General features: G+C 35.2%; 2 protein-coding genes across 12 annotated transcripts in view; both read right to left on the reverse strand.

Moving 5' to 3' along the window:
• LOC127428162 (nuclear transcription factor Y subunit alpha-like) lies at positions 1–10286 on the reverse strand. Of its 8 annotated transcripts, none has more exons than XM_051676295.1 (9): positions 8687–8950; positions 7497–7571; positions 6730–6876; positions 6494–6625; positions 5470–5575; positions 4756–4904; positions 4430–4606; positions 3593–3703; positions 1–1194 (listed from the first exon to the last, which is right to left on the reverse strand). In XM_051676295.1, exons 1-9 carry the CDS (start codon positions 8765–8767, stop codon positions 1135–1137), a joined length of 1038 nt encoding a protein of 345 aa, XP_051532255.1. In that variant the 5' UTR covers positions 8768–8950; the 3' UTR covers positions 1–1134. The 8 variants fall into 8 exon arrangements, with proteins under 8 accessions (XP_051532255.1, XP_051532251.1, XP_051532253.1 ...); XM_051676291.1 differs by lacking the exon at positions 1–1194 and adding an exon at positions 10196–10286 and having other exon boundaries at positions 1638–3703; positions 8687–8824; XM_051676293.1 differs by lacking the exon at positions 1–1194 and adding an exon at positions 10140–10157 and having other exon boundaries at positions 1638–3703; positions 8687–8824.
• A 5857-nt stretch (positions 10287–16143) lies between these two features.
• The window catches only part of LOC127428184 (sortilin), a 33513-nt gene continuing 24371 nt past the window's right edge, over positions 16144–25285 (reverse strand). For 3 of the 4 annotated variants that reach the window (XM_051676353.1, XM_051676352.1, XM_051676355.1), the window contains exons 7-20: positions 24721–24770; positions 24471–24598; positions 24063–24207; positions 23237–23392; positions 22904–23010; positions 22275–22377; positions 20665–20836; positions 20216–20406; positions 19796–19985; positions 19506–19622; positions 19138–19246; positions 18486–18598; positions 18094–18214; positions 16144–18005 (exon numbers count right to left, since the gene is read on the reverse strand). In XM_051676353.1, the coding sequence (XP_051532313.1) occupies positions 17991–18005; positions 18094–18214; positions 18486–18598; positions 19138–19246; positions 19506–19622; positions 19796–19985; positions 20216–20406; positions 20665–20836; positions 22275–22377; positions 22904–23010; positions 23237–23392; positions 24063–24207; positions 24471–24598; positions 24721–24770 (1717 nt within the window). In that variant the 3' untranslated portion in view covers positions 16144–17990. The remainder of the gene's footprint in view (positions 18006–18093; positions 18215–18485; positions 18599–19137; positions 19247–19505; positions 19623–19795; positions 19986–20215; positions 20407–20664; positions 20837–22274; positions 22378–22903; positions 23011–23236; positions 23393–24062; positions 24208–24470; positions 24599–24720; positions 24771–25285) is intronic. The other variant, XM_051676354.1, reaches the window with a different exon arrangement.

Consider the following 25285-nt stretch of genomic DNA (forward strand, 5'->3'; position numbering starts at 1 on the left):
AAAATGACCACAAACAGCCAAGATGTCTACCTTTATTAAACATACTTGAAGGGTCAAGCAAAATATTGATGTTGCCCTTACAATGGGGCAGATTATGTCAAGCTCTGAAAATGTCAAGAAAGTACAATTAAAGTATCATAGAAGAAGTGCATGCGTGCTCTATATTCCAAGTCTTTTGATGCCATATGGTAACTTTGTGTGAGGAACAGACTGAAACTTGAAAATTAAAAACAGGGTTGCACGCAAAATGTTGGAAAATATAAGAATAATTAAAAAAAGTAAATGAAACGATTTTTCAACAGTTAATTGAATATTTGTTTATAGACTGTCAAAATTAGAATATTTTTGTGTGGCATTGTTTTAATTATAGCCGTGTTAAAAACTAGCTACTTTTCATGCTACATTGATTGCATTTTTCATGGTTCCATGTTGTTTCATTGCATGTCTAAAAAAATGATTTGACAAAGAATCCCAAAAATGTAAGTGTAAAATAGAAGCAGCTTGTACAACCTTGTACATATTGTCCACCTTTATTTGCATATAAAGAAGACATCAATAGCAAATACGAACTGAAGCTTTTCATTAAAGGGAGAAAAGTTTGTGTTTGTGTAGATGGTTCATCATAGATCAACTAAAAGCGCAAGTGCATAGTAAATCATAACATTTTACAGTCTGACCCCGAAAACACACACATACAAATATAAAAATGATCAATGGCACACCCTATTATATAGAATAAAACAGACAGAACTGCAATTCACTTTTTAGCAACGGATTCTTACTTAACTTACATTTTTAATTAAATAAACAAATGGAGTGGACTGAAATGCCTATACAATTAATTCAGACATTTGACCCTAAAACGAAAAGTCTTTCCACATAAATACAACACCTTGTCCCTTGCACACCTGACAGCCCCATTCCATTTACGATGGTTTAAAAACAAAACAACTTAACATAAATTCCCAATATTTCCATGGTTTAACTGGCAGTATTGGATGAATCTATATAACAACTTAATTATATAAGAAGTAATTATAAACAGGGGGGTCCTAAACCATCTGGTGAAATGCAGAGGGTCTAATGGACGGTCTTTAAACAAATATATCAGACACATTTGGGGTGAATGGACAGTTATGCCACCTGAATCATCTGGCCAACTGTGTCATCTTCAACCTGGCCATGCTCGGATTTCTGTATGGAAAAGAGAAGAGAAAGGGAAAAGATTAAGACTTTATCTCTCCATTGCTCTTTTAAGAGATGATTTGTGTTGAGTGAACTCTTACCTTATTGGACAAAGGGTGTGTCTGAATGTCAAAATATTGCTGATATGCAAAAGTCTGAGACCACATTTAGATTTAATTAGATTTAGATTTTAGACAAGATGTAACTTACTAGTAAATTTAGTGTATATAAAATAGAAATATATATATATATATATATATATATATATATATATATGAAAACAAGAAAATGTTATGACGTAAAATGAATAAAAAGATTATGCATGATTTCTTGGTCACTAAGCAAATTTGTGAAATTTAACATGTTAACTCTTTATACATTTTTATATATATATATATATATATATATATATATATATATATATATATATATATATATATATAAAGGTCAGATTCCCTTGCTTACTTGCTCTATGGAACACTATCAATTCTTTTCACTTAAATTGTTATGCCACTGATATAATTTGTTCTGAAAAACTTTCTTTTTAGTTAGAAAAATACAAAAATGATCACTAGTGGTCTCAGACTTTTGGATTCCACTGTAAATCAAACAGTCTATGTGGTTTATTTATCTATTAATGATCCTAAAATTCACTTACATTTTTACAAATGAAACCCTAACACTGATATTTCACATTGAAAGAGAAAAGAGTTCTCTATATGTGCATATAGAGTAAAAAAGTGATAACTAATCATGTATAAATGGAGAACAATGGTTTATTTGCATAAAAAGGGCATCTCTCATCAAGTAATAAACATAAATGCAATGTAAAAGTAATCAAGAGCTCACTTACAGCCCACTATGGAAGAAACATGAAATGGTAGAAATGATAATAAAGAGACAGCTCTGGGCAACAACAGAAGAGCATTTAAGGGTGAAAGCCAAGCCATACATTACAAATAAAAACAGATCCAATAAACTAACTAAATAAAAGTAAGACTAAAGAGGACAAACAAACACGAAGCTTAATACATCTCAGCATCCAGTGAGTAACAAAAGCAGTCTGGCTAGAAATTTACAGCATGGTAGGACAAACAGAAGAAATGCAGACAGAAAAGAAAAAGAAAAAAAAAAGAAAAAAAGCCAAGGTTGAAGATTTCCCCTTAAAGTAGAAGTCAAACAGTTTAGAAAAGAAATCTTGATCAAATTTTACCCTGACAATGTTAATCACCCATGTTTACATCTGAATCTTTTTTTAAGTTTCTTTAAATTTCTAGATATTTAGCAGTGGTCTAACATAAGTTATTTCAGTAACACTTTACAATAAGTTTTCATTTGTTAACATAAATTAACAACATGAGTTAACATGAACTAACAATGAACAATTCTTTTACAGCATTTGTTAATTTTGGTTAATGATAATTTCAACATTTACTAATGCATTTTTAAAATCAAATGCTGTATTTATTAACATCAGTTAATGGACTATGAACTAACATGAACTAACAATGAACATTTGTATTTTTATTAACTAAAATGAACTAAGCTTAATAAATGCTGTAAATAACATATTGTTCAGTGTTCATGATACTCAATGCATTTACTCATTTTAATGAATGGAATCTTATTGTAAAGTGTTATTTCTTTAAAGGGCTAGTTCACCCAAAATGAAAATTCTGTCATCATTTACTCACCCTCACGCTGTTCCAAAATCATATGACTTTCTTCCTCTGAACACAAAAGGAGATGTTAGGCAGAATAACAGCCTCAGTCATCATTCACTTTCATTGTATGGAAAAAGATGCACTAAGAGTGAATGGTGACTGAGGCTAACACACTGCCTAACTTTCCTTTTTGAGTTCCAGAGAAGAAAGTCATATGGTTTTGGAACAAAATGAGGGTGAATAATTGATGATGGAATTGCAATTTTTACATTTTTAAATTAACTATGCCATTAAGCTTCATACAAAGGTAATTATGGGCAGTAAAAAAAAAAGTAGTAAAATAACCAAAACGTCAAACTATCCCTTAATAATTAAAAAGCTACAAGGCAGCATGGAAGTTACAAACATGGGGACTAATGTTTACATTGTATTTGTGTACATCATAGACAAGAACATATATACTAAGATCTTAGTATGTATGCTCAGTTTAATTTGTTGGAAAAGTCAATAAACTCACATACAGACACAGTTCAGACATGAGTATGTAACAGATGCATGAGGTAGCTTGGACACGGAGCCACAGGGTATGGATGTTGTAAATTAAATTAGGTGTGTATACAGTGATTTCAGTCTTTCAGTTGATGGACAGGCTGGGATTGGATGAAAAACCTGTCATTAGGTTACCCCAGGGGTGGGGCAGAGATGGCTGGCCAATGAGAGCTGAGCTCGAGCCCCTCGCTCACCTTAAAGGCTTGCATGGCCATTTCCTCCTTTTCCTTCGGAGAGAAGAAGCGCCCACCATCCCCACGTTTCCTGGCCATGGCGTGACGATGACGGGACTCGTGCAGGTATTTCTGGTAAAGGATGGAAAAATAATAATCTCAAAAATTGTATAACAAAAAAAAATCTCATAAATAAAATCATATAAATTTGACAGGTGGCCATGATAGAGGGTTGTATGTTATGCTGTACAGAAGCCTGGGAAATAATATTTAATATAAACTTCATATAATTTATACACATTTTATATATAGGTTTTATTGATAATAATTAGGGCTTTTAATCAAAGAAATTTTTTTATTACATGATGTGCTGATTAATTAAATAAATAAATATATATATATATATTAAAACCTCATTATATGACCATTTCAATATTTGAAGAAATTTTATGTATATATTTTTATAAAGTTATTTCAATTAAAAAGATCTGTATGAAAATGTATTATTTATTAATTTTTTTTAATTAATAAATAAATAAATAATAAATTTTAGAGTATATTCTATTTATATATAAATACATATTAAAATATAGACATTTTACATTTATATTATGAACACATTATATGGCCATTTCTATTCAAAAATGAATTTATAAAATTAAATACATACAATTTTAAGCAGAAGCTTGTTAATAAAAATGTACTTTTTTAGTTATATATTATTTTTATATTTATATTTACCATGTTCCTTCTGACACATCTCATCAGTTTTATTTCCGTTCAAATGCAATCCTTATATTGGTCATTTTAGTAAAAGCCTATAAAGAGCCACTGTAATTGAAGTAAAATCACACATACTCTTCTCTCTTTGGGTATCTTGCCCTCTGCCTCTAGTTTGGCACGGGCTTGTCTTCTCTTGAGGATCCTGTGATATTGTTTAGCGTTGACGTACAGAGGCTCCTCCTCTAGCATCTCTGCTCCAGGAAGAGGGATACGCTGCATGGCGGGAACCGACCCCCCACTCCCTGGGACCATCTGATTCATTTAGAAACACAAAACGTTACCCAAAATAGGAAAGGCCATGTAAATAGATAAGGTTATCTGAAATTATTGATTTAGAGTATGATTACTACAGCAATAAATTCACTTTAGTTATTGATACATTTGTTAGCAAAAGTTCTTACCATGACCATTCCTCCAGCGTTGACCATGTTTCCTGCCATGGGGAGAGTGACCGTCACTGTGCCCTGACCAGTGTTAGTTGTGTTTGTGTTGGTTCCAGCTGATACTAACTGGGCTCCTGCTAAAGAGGCTGCTGGAATGGTGATCATTCCTGGACAGAGAAACACAAAAGTCTTCATTACATACCATACGAAGGGAAGCATATACATACAGTGGGGTCTAAATGTCTTAGACCAACTGGGATTTTTTTTTTTTTTTTTTTACATTTAAACTTAAATAAACTTGAAAATAAAGGTTTCAGGATTTTGAAAAATGAAAGATTCTATTCTATTTCTATAAATAAATAAATAAATAAAAATAATCAGATTTTGAGATTAACCGTGCTTACTCCTTTGGACAAAAGGTCAGATTTCTTTGCTTCCACTGAAGCACACAAGAGGCTCTTTGGAACATTCTCAAATCACGCTGGGATAACATGGATCATCAGATTTTTTAGAAAATAAAAAAAGGCAAAAAAGAAGCACTTCACTAGTGGTCTCACTCAGGCTTTTGGACCCCGCTGGTTTAACACATCAGCAATGTAACCGCTCATTGCAGTATTTTTTTTTATAAAAGTATGGCTAAATTACGCCACTGTAAGTGGTAAGTGAAATGTTTGTTTTTGCCACTGTATATGCTTAAAAGAACATGATGTTTTGGTTGAGCCCCTGTGTTACCCTGCTGTAGGATGGTTCCGTCAGCGTTAACAGGCTGGTAAACAATGGTCTGTCCTTCTGCTGTTTGGGCCACCTGCTGTCCCTGTACAGTGATCTGCTGCTGACCCTGAGGGAACAGGCAGAAAGTGTGTTTATTCAGCAATAACTTGTTTATTAATATGCATTTAACTGCAAAATTGTGGCTGCTAGTTTTTCTCAAATCTAAGAAGTGCAATTAGGCTCTAGATCTGTTACAATAGGATTAAGAAGCAGGAGCTTCTTGATATGGGAGCAGAAAACTATGTGATTTGTGTTTGTACTTTAATGAAATAGTCCCCCCAAAAATGAACATTCTCTCATCATTCACTCACCGTCAAGCCATCCCAGATGTGTATGACTTTCTTTCTTCGACTGAACACAAACAAACATTTTTAGAAGAATATCTTTGCTCTGTTGGCCCATTCAATGCAAATGAATGGTAGCGAGAACATTGAAGATCCAAAAAGCACATAAAGGCAGCATAAAAGTAATCCATACGACTCCAGTGGTTAAATCCATATCTTCAGAAGCGATATGATAGGTGTGGGAAAGAAACAGAACCAGTCCTTTTTTTTATATAAATGTAACTTTCGCCAGCCCTCAAGAGTTCTTCTTGTTTTGTTTTTGGCGATCGCATTCTTCATGCATATCGCCACCTACTGGGCAGGAAGGAAAATGTATAGTAAAAAAGGGTTTAAATATTGATCTGTTTCTCACCCATGCCTATCATATCGCTCCTGAAGACATTAACAACTGGAGTCGGATTACTCTTATGCTGCCTTTATGTGCTTTTTGGAGCTTCAAAGTTCTGGCCACCATTCATTTGCATTAAATAGACCGACAGAGCTGAGATATTCTTCTAAAAAAAAATTCTTTGTGTTCTACAGAAGAAAGAAAGTCATACACATTTGGAATGGCATGAGGGTGAGTAAATGATAAGACAATTTTCATTTTTAGGTGATACTATTCCTTTAAGCTGCTGGAAACTCAGATTGTGTGTATATACCTGGTTCTGTCCTGCAGTGACTGCAGTCTGTGGCTGTTGAATGATGATCTGTTGGGTCTGTCCTTGCTGACCCTGTAGCTGTAATGTCTGTCCACCTGGAAGCTGGATCTGACCTGGCTGTACCAACTGAATCTGTGTTATAAACAGTAGTTTCATTAGAATTGCATGCACAATTTGAATCTAAACGTAAAATATTTGTTTTATTATGAAGGTAAAATGAAACAAGTTCGAATTACCTGCTGCAGCCCTTGTGTACCAGATACCGGTACCTGCATTATGGTTTGACCCTGCGCTCCTGTCATGGCCTGTACCATTATGGGCTGCCCAGAGGAAGTGATGAGCTGACCCCCACTGACTTGTACCATAAGAGGCTGCCCTTGGACCTTAGAAGTATATAGAGGAACAAATACATCAGTTTTACATAGGATTGCATCATTATAGACTTAACTATTATGCACAAAGTTGAAGCATATAAATTTGCAATTACTGTTTTCTTTGTACGATTCACACAGTGAACTGACAAAGGAGACAAAATAATATAGGTCAAGACAAAGCAAACAGATGCATGCTAGAAAATATGGTGCATTTGAACCCAATGTCAGCAACATTTATGCAAAACAACTCATATAGTCCTTTTGTACATGTTGATGATTTACAATGCAATTAACAGAACAAAGCATGCTTAAACCTCATGCATGTGGGATTTAGACACAGACAGTTCATGTAGAAAATAACAGCCAGTTATAAACAAAAAGTGAGATGACTGTAAAATGGCACATTTTCAGAAGAGTGCACATGGATCACAGTGAGCCAGATACAAGCTGGTTAGCAGTTGCCTTCACCTGCTTATCATGAGCCAGTTCATGTCTCGGATATCTTGACTTTTCACTTGACAATATTACAATGCAATACTTTTAAAATGGTCACAGATCAGAGGCAACAGGAGTTGAGGTGGCATGCATGGAGATTTGGAGACAGCAGAGGAGCTCAGAGAGCCAACCACTACCTGAAGGACCTGCTGGGCTGCAGTCTGGCCTACCTGAGGCTCAGTCTGCAACTGGACCGCAGTCAATGTGCCCTGGGCCAAAGATAAGGGACTGTTACCATACTACAAACTGACTGTAGTGACCCATAGTCTAAAACACACAAACGTTTACTCCGGTCTCTAAATGGGAACATACAATACTATAGACCTGTCATAGTTATTTCTGTGTAAAGCTAATTACAAATTTAGCTCAGATTTAGCTCACTTTTGTGGACAATTTTGTCCTTAAAGAAATAGCTCGCCCCAAAATGAAAACTCTCTTATCATTTACACACCACCCCAGATGTGTAGGTCCATTCAACACAAGTGAATGTTGACCAAAACTTTGATGCTCCAAAAAGCACATAAAGACACATAAAATTAATTCATAAGACTCCAGTGGGTTAATCCATGTTTTCTGAAGCGATCCAATCAGTTTTGGGTGAGAACAGACCAAAATGTAATTCCTTTTTCACTACAAATCTTGACATCAGCAGTCTCCTTGGCAATCATAATTTCAAAGCTCGATTACACTTCCAAGGGCCATATAGCGCTCTGCGGATGCATCAAACACTAGGGAAGTGTAAACGTGCATGAAATCATGGTCGTGTCTAGAGACCATAATGGCTAAATGTGCAGTGAAAAAGGACATTTCAGTCTGTTCTCACCCAAGAGCGACCTGATTGCTTCAGAAAACACGGATTAAACCCCTAGAGTCGTTTGAATTACATCTATGCTGCCTTAATGTGCTTTTTGGAGCTTAAATGTTTAGGTCACCATTCACTTGCATTGTATGAACTTACAGAGCTGAGATATTCTTCTAAAAATCTTAATTTGAGTTCTGCAAAAGAAAAAAGTCATACACATCTGGCATGGCATGAGGGTGAGTAAATTATGAAGAGAATTTTCCTTTTTGGGTGAACTATTCCTTTACACTACAGCCAAGTATGCACACACACACACCAAACTGGGACAAAAACGTCACTGATTGTCATACTAGTGTTTTAATACCACACGTCAAAGCTTACGTTTGGTTAATCTGTCTATGTGTACTTGCTACCTTCACAACATGCTTAATGAGCTGCATCTCTGATGTACAAATGTTTAAAACCAGTATTGCATGAGATGCATCATACAAACGTAAGAGTATGGCTTGTCTCAAAAATTACCTGTTGTTGAATCTGCCCGCTGCTGGTCTGCACCACTATCTGCTCTCCACTAGTTGTCGTGGTGGTAGTGTACTGCTCCATGTTTGCAGTTTGACTGCTGTGGTTTTATGAGTGGAGTTATGAGCACAGAACACAAATCTGGAAAATAACAACAACATGGTTTTGCATCTAAAAACTAATGCAAATACTTGCATCTAAATAATGCAAGAAACTGAATTGCTTCTTTACAACAAACACAATTTTGGTATATGACTTGTACAGTCAGTCTCACCCAAACAAGTTTTAGAGCAGGACTTTATCACTTTACATTCAAGTATTTGCGAATGATGCCAGTGATCTGATTATGAATTTTAATAAGAAACTAAATTCAAATATTCAAAATATAATATTAATTTAACATTTAAACCCAGCAATTAGCCTTTCTGCAACTTTGTACCCACTATTAACAGTTTATTAAATTAATACCCTAGCTATACTGTGTTGCATTACATTCTTTGCATATTTCTTGTTACCTAATAAAGTATTTAAACGCAAAAGTGATGCTTCTAAAACAGCAGGTTAATACAAAAATGTACAAATAAGTACCTTGGTCATACCATGTTTTTTTCAGAAATGTACCATGGTATTCTTTTTAAGTATCATGGAGCAACATGGTACATATTATAATCCTAAAGTACCATGGTATTGGCATCTGATATCACCACTGTACCATGGTACATCCATGTTACTTTGTAAGGGTAAGCTTTGGTAGAACCAAATGTATTTTTCGTGTTATAGTAATGTAAATACAATATATGAAACCAAAACAAGCTAAATGAGTTTTAATACTAATACATGCAGTCTTTTTGTTTGAGCTTCAGTGATACAGAACAAATATCAAATGTATCTGTAATTGTTGCATTGTTTCAGTTTCACGCGTCGCGTCTTATCTAACAGACGGTTTTGCGGTGTTGCAACATGCATCTTTCTCAAACTGTCTTTCTCAAGTCTAATCTCCTTTCCTCAGTATGTTCTAACGAAATTATTGATACACTGTAAATGGAAATGTTGATGCATTTTCTTTGTCTAGGATAGGGGCCTCGATCTCGGTGTTTTTTCTTCACAGTCATGTTTGCTCCGTAAACCAGTGCATAAAATCAAATTAAAAAAAGATAATAAAACATTTTATCGACCACCTTTTAACCGATTAAATCTAATCATCGACGATCTGTTCGCCTGCGAAAGTAATAGAATTTAATAACAACGAGCGGTGTAAACTGGGCCTATATGACACGCCAGCTCGGCTTAATGTAAAAACAACGAAAACATATGATTTAACGAAATTATTTGTCGTTTAAAAGACATAATTAGAGACATAAGCGAGCGTGTCGTCCACACAGTGGACGTTGACATACACAATCCGCTCTATTCCTGTTTATAATGATTTTAGTCATTTGGTTGGTCGGTCACACACCAATCCCTAGCTAACCGACCGAGTCCCGTCCCCTCCCAGCAGCCGCGCTCACTCACCGTCCTCGCCGCCGCCCGATGCACCTCTGATTGGCTCCGATAGCGGCGCCTGGAGCCCAATCACACAACGCGTCTTGCTCAGGAGGCAAAATGGCGCACTGAGAAAATAACATCCCGCGATAACCAGTGGCCCGGAAGCCCCTCCCACAGCATACTAGTCACGATGCATCTTTGAGAAAATTCTGTTTAAATACAAAATGTTTTGAAAAATGAAACTTCTTTAAACTTTTAACTTTCAACTATGTTACAACATTTGTATCCTCCTGATTGCGAAGGCCTATAACTGATGGTAATGAGGTGTGTGTGTATATATATATATATATATATATATATATATATATATATATATATATATATATATATATATGATATATATATATAGATAGATAGATAGATAGATAGATATAATTATGAAGATGATATATATACAGGGTTGGGAGGGTTACTTTTGAAATGTATTCCACTACAGATTACAGAATACATGCTGTAAAATATAATTTGTAATGTATTCCATTAGATTACTCAAGGTCAGTAACATATTCTAAATACTTTGGATTACTTCTTCAGCACTGGTAGATTTTTTTCACTTGTTTTGACTATAAAAACTCTGCCAGTATAGTAAGACAAAATACACATGTTAAAAATACATTCTCTGAAAAACCTAAATATCTTATGCAGTGTTGTTTCTAAAACCAGATCAATCAAACTGATCTTGTTTTAAGGATTTTTAGATGTTTTTTACAAGAAAACAATACAAAAATTATTATCAAGAATACGATTTTTGCCTTAATATCAAAGGTCTTTCTAGAAAAAATAAATTATGATCTAACTTGAATTTTCTTGATAAAAAAATATGATCTTTGCTATTTATGCTATTTTGATCTTATTTACATGTAAATTTCTCAATTTTACCATTAATTTGCAAATGAAAATAAGCAGATTTTTGAAACAGTAAAAACCAACACTTCTATAAGCTGAAACATGAAGAAAATATGAGAAAGTGACATATATTGGAGGCAGATTGCTACCATCTGTTGAACAAAATATAAATAACATAACTTGAAAATAATGTTGTGACAATAATAACCAGTAGATGGCTGCAGTGTTCTATGCAGCCACCTACAGTGTAGTCTGATTGCTTGTTGTAACCTAATTTTATATTTTATCACAAGTTATGCATTTGGATATACAGTATATTTAGACATTATCAAACTATTATATGTCAAAGTTTAGCATTTTAAAATTGATTTGAAGTGTCAGTTTTTGCAGTTAACATAAATGAACAGCAAAATTGTGAAAATTCAATTCGCGTATAAAAAAGAATCAGAGTAAACATTTTGCAATTTCAAACTTTCTATAGTAACAATTTATTTTGCAAACATTTTCAAGAGGTGAACAGCAATAATGAACAACAATAAATGCATAAAAAACAGTAAACAATAAAAAACTGTAAGAACAGTAAAGAATGATGCAATGTCTTTATGCATTCATGTATCCGTGGCAGTGTGGTTATGATGACATGTAACTTGCAGATGGATTATTTTGCATTTTTTGCACACCATTTGTTTTAATGTCTCTTGGGAGACAGTCTGTAAACCTTTATTTCTGTGTGTGTATGTGTGTGTGTGTGTGTTTGTGTGTGTTGTGTGTTTTGCCTCCTGGATGTTTTAGTCTCGCCCATTTATTTCTGTGTGTGTGTGCACGTGTGTGTTCTGCATTGTGGGTGTGTTATTGTCTCACCACCTCATTTATTGGTTTTATTTGACAAATAATAAATGCTCTGTGATACAGTCTCACCAGTTCATTTTGTGTGTGTGTGTGGGTGTGAATATTTTGCACTCTGGATGTTTTATAGTCTCACCCTTTAATTTCTGTGTTTTTTGTCTGCATTGTGGCAGATTTTTTTATTGTATTTGACAGATTAAAAAAAATTGCTTTGTGTCATGGTCTTTCCCATTCATTTTCAATGGTCGGTCAATTTTGACCACGAAGACTAAAGCTGTCTGGGTTTTTTTCTTTTCTTTTTTCCCGACTACTTAGACTTATCGAATCATGCCCAATTTTTTTTGTATGTTCAGATGGCAAGTGGAGGAAAAGTCACCAAGTCTTGTTCCCCTCAGATAAAGGAAATAATTTTTATTAAATCAGCAAAAGTGATTCCGGCCAAAAATGAACGAAGACCATAAGAGGGTTAATAATATATACAGTATATACACTACCGGTCAAAAGTTTTGAAACACTTGACTGAAATATTTCTCATGATCTTAAAAATCTTTTGATCTGAAGGTGTATGCTTAAATGTTTTAAATTAGTTTTGTAGACAAAAATATAATTGTGCCAACATATTAATTTATTTAATTACAAAACTATAATTTTATAAAAAAATAAAATAAAATAAAAAGTTTTTGAAATGGCTTTACTATTATTCTATGACTTGGACCACATAATTAAGAAAATCAGCCACTAAGTGCCCAACATATAGATGGGAACTCCTTCAATACTGTTTAAAAAGCATCCCAGGGTGATACCTCAAGAAGTTGGTTGAGAAAATGTCAAGAGTACATTTCTGCAAAATCTAGGTAAAGGGTGGCCACTTTGAAGATGCTAAAATATAACACAGTTTTGATTTATTTTGGATTTTTAGTCACAACATAATTCCCATAGTTCCATTTATGTTATTCCATAGTTTTGATGACTTTACTATTATTCTAAAATGTGAAAAAAATTATAATAAAGAATGAGTGTGTTTCAGAACTTTTGACTGGTAGTGTACACTGCCGATCAAAAGTTTAGGGTCACTTACTCATTCTTTATTTTTTTCACATTTTAGAATAATAGTAAAGCCATTTCAAAAACTTTTTATTTTATTTTATTTTTTTTATAAAATTATAGTTTTGTAATTAAATAAATGAATATGTTGGCACAATTATACTTTTGTCTACAAAACAAATTTCAAATGTTTAAGCATACGCCTTCAGATCAAAAGATGTATAGTCAGGACATTAATAACTTGAAAAATTACTATTACAATTTGAAAAAAAATGTCAGAACTTCTTAAACTACTTCAAAGAGTTCTCATCAAAAAAATCCTCCATGTGCAGCAATGACAGCTTTGCAGATCCTTGGCATTCTAGCTGTCAGTTTGTCCAGATACTCAGGTGACATTTCACCCCACGCTTCCTGTAGTACTTGCCATAGATGTGGCTGTCTTGTCGGGCACTTCTCACGCACCTTACAGTCTAGCTGATCCCACAAAAGCTCAATGGGTTTAAGACCCATAACACTCTTTTTCAGTTATCTGCTCTCCAATGTCTGTGTTTCTTTGCCCACTCTAACCCTTTCTCTCTCTCTCTTTTTTTTTTTCTGCTTCAAAAGTGGCTTTTTCTTTGCAATTCTTCCCATAAGGACTGCACCCCTGAGTCTTTTCTTTACTGTTGTACATGAAACTGGTGTTGAGCGGGTAGAATTCAATGAAGCTGTCAGCTGAGGACATGTGAGGCGTCTATTTCTCACAGTCTGATGTATTTATCCACTTGTTTAGTTGTACATCTGGCCTTCCATATCTCTTTCTGTCCTTGTTAGAGCCAGTTGTCCTTTGTCTTTGAAGACTTTGTATGGATTTTTCAGTTTTTTTTATTTTTTTATTTATTTATTTTTTTTTTTTTTGGGCAATTTCAAGCATTATATAGCCTTCATTCCTCAAAACAATGATTGACTGACGAGTTTCTAGAGCAGGGGTCGGAAACCTTTTTGACATGGAGTGCCATTTTTTATTTTTCTGGTCAGTGTATGTGATTTTACAAAGTTTGAGACCAATTGTGAAAATGTTTCTATTTTGTATTTTTCTATTTTAATAGCTTATTATTCATTACAAATGATATTATCAGCATAACAGTTTGAGTGAAAAATTTGTACAAAACCTGCATGTGAATTTTCACAGAGCATCTTGTGAAAGTGTTTTAATGAAAGAAAACCTGTCCTTTTGCACAAAATGAGTTAACACAGTTAATGTCACAAATTTGCTTATTTGATTACTGCTCACAAAATTGTGTGAAATCTTAAATATTTCTTATATTATGTCATATATTTTTTTTAAATCATTGAGAGGGGTAATCACAAGTACGCAAGCAACAGCGAGAGAGGAGCAGTCTGTTTTATTTATATTAAGTTTTGTCACCTGACCTGCATTCCAATCTACATCTTGATGTAATCCTTCCTCATGATCACAGCGTGTTTTCATCAGCTGAATGGGAGTGTGACTAGACTCGTGCTGCGCGTGCAAGCCGATCAACTATTTAACACTTTTCGATTAATCGCACCTGCAAAATACTTTAACTTTATTTCCAGGTTTAATTTATATTTTGAATAGACTAAGATTTTGAACCCACGATGTGGGTTTATGTTTTCTCTTTTAATCGTTTAATGTAATTCTGAGTGTGACCATAGTTTAAGGAAGGTGTACCAGTATGCTGGGTTGGGAACCTCATGGATTAATAGTGGTGTTTTCCTTATTACATCACGTGTTATTCTGAAAAAACAAAAAACAAAAAATTAAACAGGCTGTCATCCGCGCCGCCTGACCGAAACAAAGGGGGCACGTTTACTCGTGCGATTAACCAAAAGTGAAGCGCTGCCAGCTCTTGATGTGCGAATGGCTTGCACATGCTGCACGAGTCTGTTGGGTATATTGAAGTCTCGTCACATTTTATCTTTTTGTTTAGCGTCCCATTCAGCTCATGAAAACACTGTGCGTGATCATGAGGAAGGATTACATCAAGATGTAGATTGGAATGCAGGTGCGGAATTTATATAAATAAAATAGTCTACTCCTCTCTCGCTGTTGCTGTCGTGTCAGTGATTACCCCTCCGCGTGCCATAGGTTGCCGACCCCTGTTCTAGAGAAAGCGGTTTCTTTTTTTGCCATTTGTGAACTAATATTGACCTTAAGACATGACAGTCTATTGCAGTAGTTCTCAAACTTATTTGTACCAAGGCACATCTTTGTAAATATTAAATTTCCAAGGCACACAATTTTTTCCCTCAAAAGACAATGACGCATACATCCTCATAAATGTGAAATAAACTGTATTAAACCTGAAACACAAATCAGAAATTAAAAATGGACTTGAAACCACGGTAAATTATATCTGTGAGATATATATATATATATAAATGTACTACACAAATTTCATGGAATATTTGAAAAAGATTATTTAGGTTGTAAGGACAAATCAGGGCTCTACGCAAACATTTTTTAGGAAAAAAAAAATGCAAAAGAACAATGACGGATAAAAATAATATGATGATTATAAAACAATGTTTGTTTATTTTTTGGAAATTGCATTGACCTGGCATTTGCATAAGCGCGATGCCATGCAGCATTTTGGTAGTCTTATACACGCAGTAATTTTCACTTGGAGCTCTACAAATTCCATGGCACACCGGCACACCGTTTGAGAACCACTGGTCTATTGTATACTGTGGCAACTCAAAAACAAACACAAAGACAATGTTAAGCTTCATTTAATTAATCAAATAACTTTCAGCTGTTTTTGATATAATGGCAAGTGATTTTCTAGTACCAAATTAGCAATTTAGCATGATTACTTAAGGATAAGGTGTTGGAGTGATGGCTGCTGGAAATGGGGCCTATCTAGATTTGATCAAAAATGACTTTTTTCAAATAGTGATGGTGCTGTTTTTTACATCAGTAATGTCCTGATTATACTTTGTGATCAGCTGAATGCCACTTTTGTGAATTAAAGTACCTATTTCCTTCCAAAACAGCTAAATCTGTACATTATTCCAAACTTTCGGCCGACAGTGTGTGTATGTATATATATATATATATATATATACCTTTGTGCAAGAACAGAGCCTTTTTTATTTTTATTTTTTTTAATAAATAAAACTCTTACAACTCTTAAAGAATTGGAATTAAGCCAACGTGTGAAAAGAATGTTTTATTTTTTTTCCCTTGGCAGTCACATTTAATGGTACAGCATTTTACACACTGGCTTTTTTAGAAGAGCCAAGTTCATCCAGATGAAACTGTCTTTTAGAAAAGACCTTTTGTTTACCATGCATACCCATTACTGAAATTAGTCATCTATAACCCCTGAGGTATCTATTTTATTGTGCATGCAAAAAACTGCACTCCAATCTTTATCAGCTTACCTACTACAAATTAGCTTATGAGTTGACAGTCAAAACAGTCCCCAAAAATATACATTTTCATATTTGATTAGGCTGGTAATTAGGTACACGTAATATTGTCAACATCCTAATGAAGGATGTGTTGATGTAAAAATGCTTAATGTCGTTATTAACATTAAACATTTTGTCTTGTTACTGTATATACAACTATTACTGACTAATACTGCATTGCTGTTATGTTTTATGTACTCATTTATTCTGTCTCACCCATTACTGTATGTAAGGTGTGCTACATTTAAGATGACTGAAAACCACACTTTTAAGACAATGTGCCATTTCTTAAAAATTTCCAAATTATTCTGTCAATAATCAAACATATATTTCAATCGAATGACAATAGAACACTGTACTAAACAGAATAACATTGGTAACACTAGTAACAGAAAAAGAATGTACCTTTTTGTGCATAGAAGATATGCAAAATGCATAGTATATCTAAGCATACAGCAATGGCAAAAAAAAACAAAACAAAAAAAACAAATAGAAATGGCAATGAAAGTCACATGTAAAAGGCAAAGTACAGGTTGATTTATGGAATGATTAAAGTTAGTTTAGGCTAACTAAAGATCCTTTACGATCCAAATTGTAACTGTCGCATCACCAAGGGTATTATTGTAATAAAGCATACAAACTTTACAAACAATTTGCAATGTACTTCTACAATAATCCTCCCTGTAACAGTCCAGTAACAGTCAAACATTAGGCTTTGCTTTTAGCTTTTGAGAAAATGCTGTTAATTGAATGTTAAACTTTAAACACTTCACATTCATCCAGTTTTGATTTGCTCACATAATTATGAACCAACTCTGTGTGAGAAAAAATAATAATAAAAAAAACAGACAAACAGATCTTTCTAAAGATCTCAGGGAGACTTCAAACCAGTTTCTTAATATTTGCAAACAAAGAAAGCAGAAAAATCCTTTGGTGAAGTTAAATACCTGATGCAGCGCAATCGGCAACGCAACAATAAGTATTTATGTCAGTTTTAACGATGTTTCAAACCTTACTGTATGTCAGATCTATTTTTTTGTTTGATGTTTAATACTGCTTTTTTTTTTTAACAGTGGCAATATAGAGTATTAGTTTGATAAACAATATGCTGAAAGCCACCTGATGCACGGTGTCAGTGTCATTATATATAAACTTGCAATATATGGAAACTCCCAATTGAAATTCGCATCAATCCTTTATGCATCCAAAATACACCATGTCATAATCTGAAAAAAAAAACAAAAAAAAAAACAAAAAAAACTGAAAAGCAATGACAGACATATGGGCATGAAGCAGTCCATTCCACAGTTGATCAGAAAACTCTTTTAGGGAAAATCTTTGGAAAAATGCAGTCTTTTCTCTGTTCTTGTCCTTGAATGTGGTCAGGTTTTGTTAGGCTAAATTAGAAAATTTGCCCCAACTAGTCAGTATCTAATGAATAAGGAAGACGCACTACTGTCTGAATGTGTATCATTATCTGGTAGGCATTGGAAAGCAGATACACACATAGACGGACATTGGATGGATAGTCATTGTGGTTTTTCTCTTATGGAATTGGATAAAGTCCATTATTTTGACTATTTTGATGTCACTCCAGGAGGTCCTGTAGATGTTAAGAAATATAATTGCATTGTTGTAACTGTTAAAATATAATATAGATTTTTTGATGCGAGCAGCAGTATAGTACATACCTCATCTGAATCATCATGGTAATGCGTCTTGCCAACCTCCAGTGTATCCAGGTCATCCACACCATCAATACCGTTTGCTTCAACGTGCTGCTGCAACACTGAGTACCTGTGTACCAGGAACCTACAGAAGAAATAAAAAAAGGGGCCATAACATGCACTCTATATAAATAAATAAAATGGCAAATGCTGCATGAGACATCAAATACACAAGCACACGGCTCATGCTCTGCATGTTGCAACAATCATAACATTGAGCTTTTTTCAGACACAAAAACACTTTAAAACATAATCACGTTTAAAAAAAACTTGATTTAGAGGAAGAATTAGAGTTTAGAAAAAGTAGCTGTTTGCACGCTGCTGTGTGTGATAATTATGAAAATGGGGAAACCAACCTTCCTCCACAGACATATTTTTTGATGAAGAGAACCCCAGCGATGGCACTGATCAACAGAACTGTGAGGACCACAGCTATTATGGGAGCTGAATTCACTGAGGGAGACTCTGTCTGAGAGATGCATGATGGGAAAGAGGGGAGATTATTTTTGTATCCCTTTCTCAAACAAGTGCAACAAAAATCTCAGTTTCACATTTATCCAAAAAAATCAAGGACGGACGGACGTAGACAGACAGATTGACAGATAGAAGGACGGAAAGACAAATGGATGGACAGACAGAGACAGAAAAATGGACAGACCGACAGAGAGAGAAGAACAGACAGAGAAAGAAGAACAGACAGACAGACAGAGAGAAGAACAGACAGACAGACAGAGAGAGAAAAGAACAGACAGACAGAGAGAGAAAAGAACAGACATAGATTTAGACAGAAAGAGACAGATGGACGGACAAACAGGAACAGAAGAACGGCAGGCAGGCAGGCAGAGAGAGAGACGGACAGATGCACGGACAGACAGATAGACGGACGGAAAGACAAACGGACACACAGACAGAAACAGAAGAACAGCAGGCAGGCAGGCAGACAGACAGAGTGACAGATTGATCGATAGATTGATAGATAGATGAGCATCTAGTTGAATAAATACCTACCAGTAGCTCTGGCCTCAGTAAGTTACTAACACACTTCTTACTCAGATCAATCTCTTTTCTTTCTGGAGTCATTCCTCCTTTACAATGATCTCCTGGAATCTTCCGATATCTATGGTCGCATGAAGTAGATTATTAGCACTTTGGGGAATAGTTTTACTAAACTTTAAGTATTTGAAACTTTCTGAACAAATCTGCATATGCTAATCTGATCAGCCAATCAGTCTCGTACATTTCTTAGGCCTGTACATGCACCATGCCACTGCGGTGCAGCTAACAACACCACAGTAAAATCTTAAATGAAAATTGTGCACATATGCTAAATCACTCAAATACAACTGCTACGAAGAGAAAATGGAGTCATTTGTCACCCGCTGGTTAGAAGTTGCTCTTTGCGTCCGTGCAGGCAGAACTCCAGTGAATGCCCAACAAGATCAGGCTGTTCCACACACACAGAGCTGTTTTCCACATGGTAGAACCCAAAGTCACTGTGAGAAAAGATGGATAGGGAATGGAATCAAGGACTGAATGTGTGGCAAAAAATGTTGGAGTCTGATTAGTATAAATCCTGCAGCGTTGTGTATCATATTGTACTTTAAGCATATCTAAAGACTTATCAACATGTTTGTTGCTGAATTGTAAACAGTAGAGTTGTTTGCACCATTGAAAGTCAGCAAGGGTGCAGGGGCACGTGGTGGGATCCTTGGTGACCGTGTAATCCCGCCCGTTCCAGCAGACTGAGTCTTTTCGTAACCGTAGAAACCTCTCCTTGTATCCCAGCATGCATCCATCAGTGGGGTCACTAATATCACTGGAGTGGGCGAGCCACTGGACATAGTCACTCTCCCGACCTGCAGGGAGAGTTTTGTCTCATTTCAGGGCAATGTATACACATTTTGTAATCTTTCTTCTGATTATAGGTATAAACCATGAAGAAAAAAAACATGTTAATCTAGTCACAAGCACACCAGACTGATAACTGATGAAATTCAGTATGAAACTTAATGCACATAAATTGAATATAAAGTTATGATATTTTATCAAACATGTACAAGATAGTTATGAATATTATTCCACCCACAGTCTCTGGAGAGCAACTGCCTGAAGTCTATAGTGACAGAAACCCAGTACTGATTAAGGACGGTCTCCCTGTAGCCCCACAGACTGACATTCATGGAGCGGGCACCAGGTTCTGATGCCAATCCAGTGAAGTGTATTGGGTCATCAGTAAAATTAAACACATGCCAACACTGACCTTCATCAGTGGAAAATCTATGAAAAACAAAACAAACCAAGAAAAGATAAACATGACAGCAGCATTAGAAAAACTTTTTCACAATGTTTATTCTTCTTTAAATGTTAATTCTGGAAATAAAACAGTTATCCTTACATTTTTGCTATTATAAAATATTGTTTAACATTAACAACGTGAAATCCTGATGGAACCTGTTCATACATCACACCAGCTCTGGACCAATAATCTGCATACATCATATCACTATAAACTTTAATGTTCGATAGTGAGCTAACTTGATCTGTGAGATGGGGTGTGAGGGGTTGTGCTCCACAGCTACCAACAGACCCCCTGAATCCAGTATGGCATAGTGGTGTGGGCCTTTCAGAGCCTGAAACCACGTGTAACCCCCGTCATCCGACACGTACACATCTGGAGAAAGCACAGAAACGGCTCCTCCAACGCTCCCTGATGAAAGAACACATGAAGAGAAGGCATGAGTCTGAGAAACACAGCGTGATGCACCTGTAAAACTCCCAAGCACAAGATAGAAGTGAACAGTACAATATTCCTTGAAGAAATGTATAACTAATTATTAATAATTTACTTTAGTCCCATAGTTTGGAACTAGATAAAATAGAGAAATTGACAATGATGAGGGTTGGCTAATTAGCTTTACTAAGTGGGTTTCTTCAGTATAACCAGGGACTAATGCATGTCAAACCACTGGCATGGATGAAGCATAGCAAAAGATTGTGGTAGCTGAGAAAAAAAAAAATACTCATAGAATAGAATGAAACAGAACAGAACAGGATATGGCAGAATTTAATAGAATAGAACATGGTAAAATAGAATGGAATAGAACAGGACATGGCAGAATTTAATAGAATAGAACATGGTAAAATAGAATGGAATAGAACAGGACATGGCAGAATTTAATAGAATAGAACATGGTAAAAGAATAGAACATGGTAAAATAGAATGGAATAGAACAGGACATGGCAGAATGGAAGAGAAAGAAATTGAACAGGACATGACAATAGAACAGAATGGAATAGAATATGGCAGAATTTAATACAATAGAATAGGACATGGCAGAACAGAACACAACAGAATAGAATAGGTCATTACAGAATAGAATAGGACATTACAGAATAGAATAAAATGGAACAGAATCAAACATGATAGAATAAGAATAGAAAGGAATTGAATAGAACATGACAGAACAGAATAAAATGGATAGAATAGAATAACAGCATTGCACAGCACAGCACAGCACAGCACAGCACAACACAACACAACACATAATAATATAATAGGACATGGCAAAATAAATTAGGGCATGGAAGAATAGTTTGTTTTTAACGCTATGCCAGCTTCTATGGCTATTTTGTTGGCAAAATCTAGCTTAAAAAATAAAAACAGGTAAAAAAAAATAAATCAAAAAACACTTAAAAATGTTAATGTTTAAGATCCATTTTTAATAAAAATTGTAAAACTGATTCTGGACTGACTTGACCGTGTTACAGACAAAAAAAAAACGTGTCACAAATAAAAACAAATTTGTGAGTTATGAATGGCACATCCGACATCGAGTGTAGATGACTTGGTCGCATCAATTATTAAAATGCAAAAAACATATTTTCCCAACAGTATGATTAATTTCATGTAAATGATTTGCTAAACATGAATCCCATTCTGACTGCACATGGCAGAACAGAATAGAAAAAAATGAATAGGACAGAAAAAGATAATACAATACAATTGAGTACAATAGAATAAAATAAAAAAAAAAGTAAAAAATAAACAGAATAGAAAAGAAAACTAATGTTTTAAACTGATTGTGAGTCAGTGATAGCGTAGACTTTTAGAAAGCCTTGTGATTGAAAATGTGGGCAGTAATCACCATGGGCCAGGATGAGTCCCACAGCATTGGGCTCTGTGAGGGGCTGCATGGGCACATTCAGTTTCATAGAAATACTGTAGGAGGCGTGAATATGCAGACTACACTGCAAGAGAACAGAGACATGAAAACAATTAACATGACACACAGCACAGTATCAGAAATCACATACAACCATGCACATGTTTGTTGTCATTGCGACATTGAACACTGAGAGCATTGCAAAAAGAGGCTGGGCCAGGATTAGAGTGCATTGTTAGTGTGGTTTCACAATGCAAAGTGTTTTAGCTTGGCTATGAGAATGACCTCGGAAATGTGAACTATCCTAAAAACACAGATAACGAATCTGATGCAATATATTCAAGACTTGTTATATTGTGAATCAACCCCATTCATGGTCAAAGAGACACCAACCACTTTAGCAAATATTTGCTAGTTTTGTGCTGTCCTCACTGTTTACCAACAATACATTGTGATTTTTCTTTAAATAAACAGCATTCTTTGTCACACGACCAAGGCCAATGGCATTTGCTTTGGTGACCATTGTTTTGGTGATAATTACATAGACAATACATACAGTAAGTTAACAACTGATCCACAGTTGATCCATAAAGTCTATGTGTGGCTCTCACCTTGTCTGGGTGCTCGGTTGTGGTGTCACACACTCCGTTCCAGGGCTTCTGCAGAGGTCTCCACTCTCCCCCCTGATTGAATGAGATCACTGTCTGGACAGAGCCGTCTGCAGAAAGAAGATACTCATCAACAACTATGAACTGCACTATTTCAGAGATGTGGGTCTAGAATTGCCTCTTAAATACGCTTGTACATACAATAACTGCTGAGTTTTTGATATTTCACAAGTTATTTAAGGGCTGAACCTCAGATTTGTTAAAAAAAGAAATGGTGACCAAGAGAGACAGATTTTGCAGTTTATGTCTTTTTTTTTAATTATAGTCAAAACATACCCACTGCGAGCACACTGGTCATATAGACCCCTCTCAGAGAGGTGATGTTAGTAAAGTCAGTGTCTCCACCCGTCGTGGTATACAAATGACGTTCCAAGGACTTGGAAAACACTGTGCCCCGGTCATCAGAAACATAGATGGTACCAATACCGGAGTCTAATAGTAAAAAACAACCATCAGTACACAGGTTCATGACTGTAAACCAAACATTCAGTAGAGGTCGACCGATAGTGGATTTTGCAGATGGCGAAAACAGGTGGAAGAAAAGGCAGATAACTGATTTTTCGGCCAATAGTTTTTAAAATCTATTTATACAGAAAGTTAAAACATTTTCATATTCTATCCTTAATATGACGGCCACAGACATAGAGGCTACAAGAGTCCAAAATGAATAAAATCCCAGATGCAGTTTATTGTTAAACCAAAATACCAATTATTAAAAAAGAAAATGGATTTGGTGCATAATGTGGGACTTTTAACTTTAAACAAGCCCAAAACATTCCCAATAGCAACTATTGGCACTGATAAATCGGTAAACGCAATATATTGATGTACCTCTACACTAGAGTATATAAAATTTTTGCTAGCAATAAAATGTAAAGAAAACATTTCTGTATGAATGACCATAATAATTACTAAAATAGTCAGTTTTCTAATTTTCATTCTTTAAATTTGTGGAGGTTCATGTTGTTATTTATAACATAAACAATATTACAAAGCTCAAATCTAAGCATATGATAAGTTCCATATCTGTATACTGCATAACAACATTATTATAATGCTATACCAGGGATTTATTTGGCTGAACAATAAACATTTGCTTTACCTCCAGGTTCATCTACGTGCATGAAGACCATATCACTGTTTGCGGCCAAAATGGAGAAGAACTGTTCATGGCCAACGGTGGGAAGCTGAGCCATGTTCCACGTCTCACCTTGATCTACCGACACATGAATCATACGTGTGGAGCCCTGAAAAAAAGTATTTTTAACACCTTAACACCTAAATCCAACAACATCACACTATAGTTTTGTTCCAAATTTGAGCTGCTTTGCTGTCTCCTGCTTTCAGCATCATGAACAACATGGAAACTCATAAGTATTTGATCTGGAACATTCTACATAGCCAGTTGTGCTATGTAGGCAATTCACTTAATTTTGGAACAGAGCTTATATATAACAACACAAGTTTCTAACAAACATCGCTCAAATCATGTGAAATTAAGAAAGCTTACAGAGTCTGTCATGACAGATGCAAAAACAAAGTGTCCACCAATCCCAAAAGAATAGATCTTGCTCCCGATAGTCTTAAATGTTCTGCCATAGTCTGAAGACTTTCTCAATTCTAGCATTCCCCGATCACCTGAAAGAAAGAGAAAGACGAAATAGACTAAATGAGGAACGACAAGCAGGTGGCATTTTTCCATTTCCAACATGCTTGAAATTATCATAATCGTTTTTTTGAACTGAGAAAAATCCACTCACTGCAGGATCCATTGGGGTTTGTGGTTAAGAAAATTGTGTTATCAACTCCCCTAAAATGACAGGCAAATAGATCCAATGAGAAATCTCCATCCATATGTGCATAATTCACCACTGCAAATAAAAACTCTACATTTAGGATGAGCTTATAAGAGTGCAACTTCAGGTATATTGGAAGGTCTGTGATTTCAGTAAATTAAAAGTTAACAGGTTTGATATATTGTTATCTAATGCCCCGGTCATTCATACATTTTTAACTGTGGTTGGTCACTTTACATGCTGGTCAGACGGTCTCATTCTGTCTAAAGGCCCTGGCACACTCACAGCAAAATGCTTCTTCGTTCTTTGCTCAGAGCCAAAAAGAAGTTCGAAAGCAGTTGAGAAACGACATACTGTTTGCGAACATTCAGACACCAGCCACACCTCTGGGGGAGGTGTGGACACTGAAGACTACATGTAAACATCAACTAATATGACTTATGCCTCATTCCATTAGTAGAAATGTACACAAGATCACTAAATAATGTGTAATTTGCCATGTTTACCTTTTTGAAATCATTGCGCTAAT

Source organism: Myxocyprinus asiaticus, chromosome 37 (genome assembly GCF_019703515.2).
Source record: "Myxocyprinus asiaticus isolate MX2 ecotype Aquarium Trade chromosome 37, UBuf_Myxa_2, whole genome shotgun sequence".
Lineage (NCBI taxonomy): Eukaryota > Metazoa > Chordata > Actinopteri > Cypriniformes > Catostomidae > Myxocyprinus > Myxocyprinus asiaticus.

Excerpts from the sequence above, each read along its gene's own strand:
- LOC127428162 (XM_051676291.1), bottom strand. The coding sequence starts at position 8,767 with ATGGAGCAGTACACTACCACCACGACAACTAGTGGAGAGCAGATAGTG. Across the intron at positions 5,576-6,493 it reads TCACTGCAGGACAGAACCAG|GGTCAGCAGCAGATCACTGT; the intron begins GTATATACACAC and ends CTGTTCCCTCAG. Across the intron at positions 4,905-5,469 it reads CGGAACCATCCTACAGCAGG|GAATGATCACCATTCCAGCA; the intron begins GTAACACAGGGG and ends TTCTCTGTCCAG.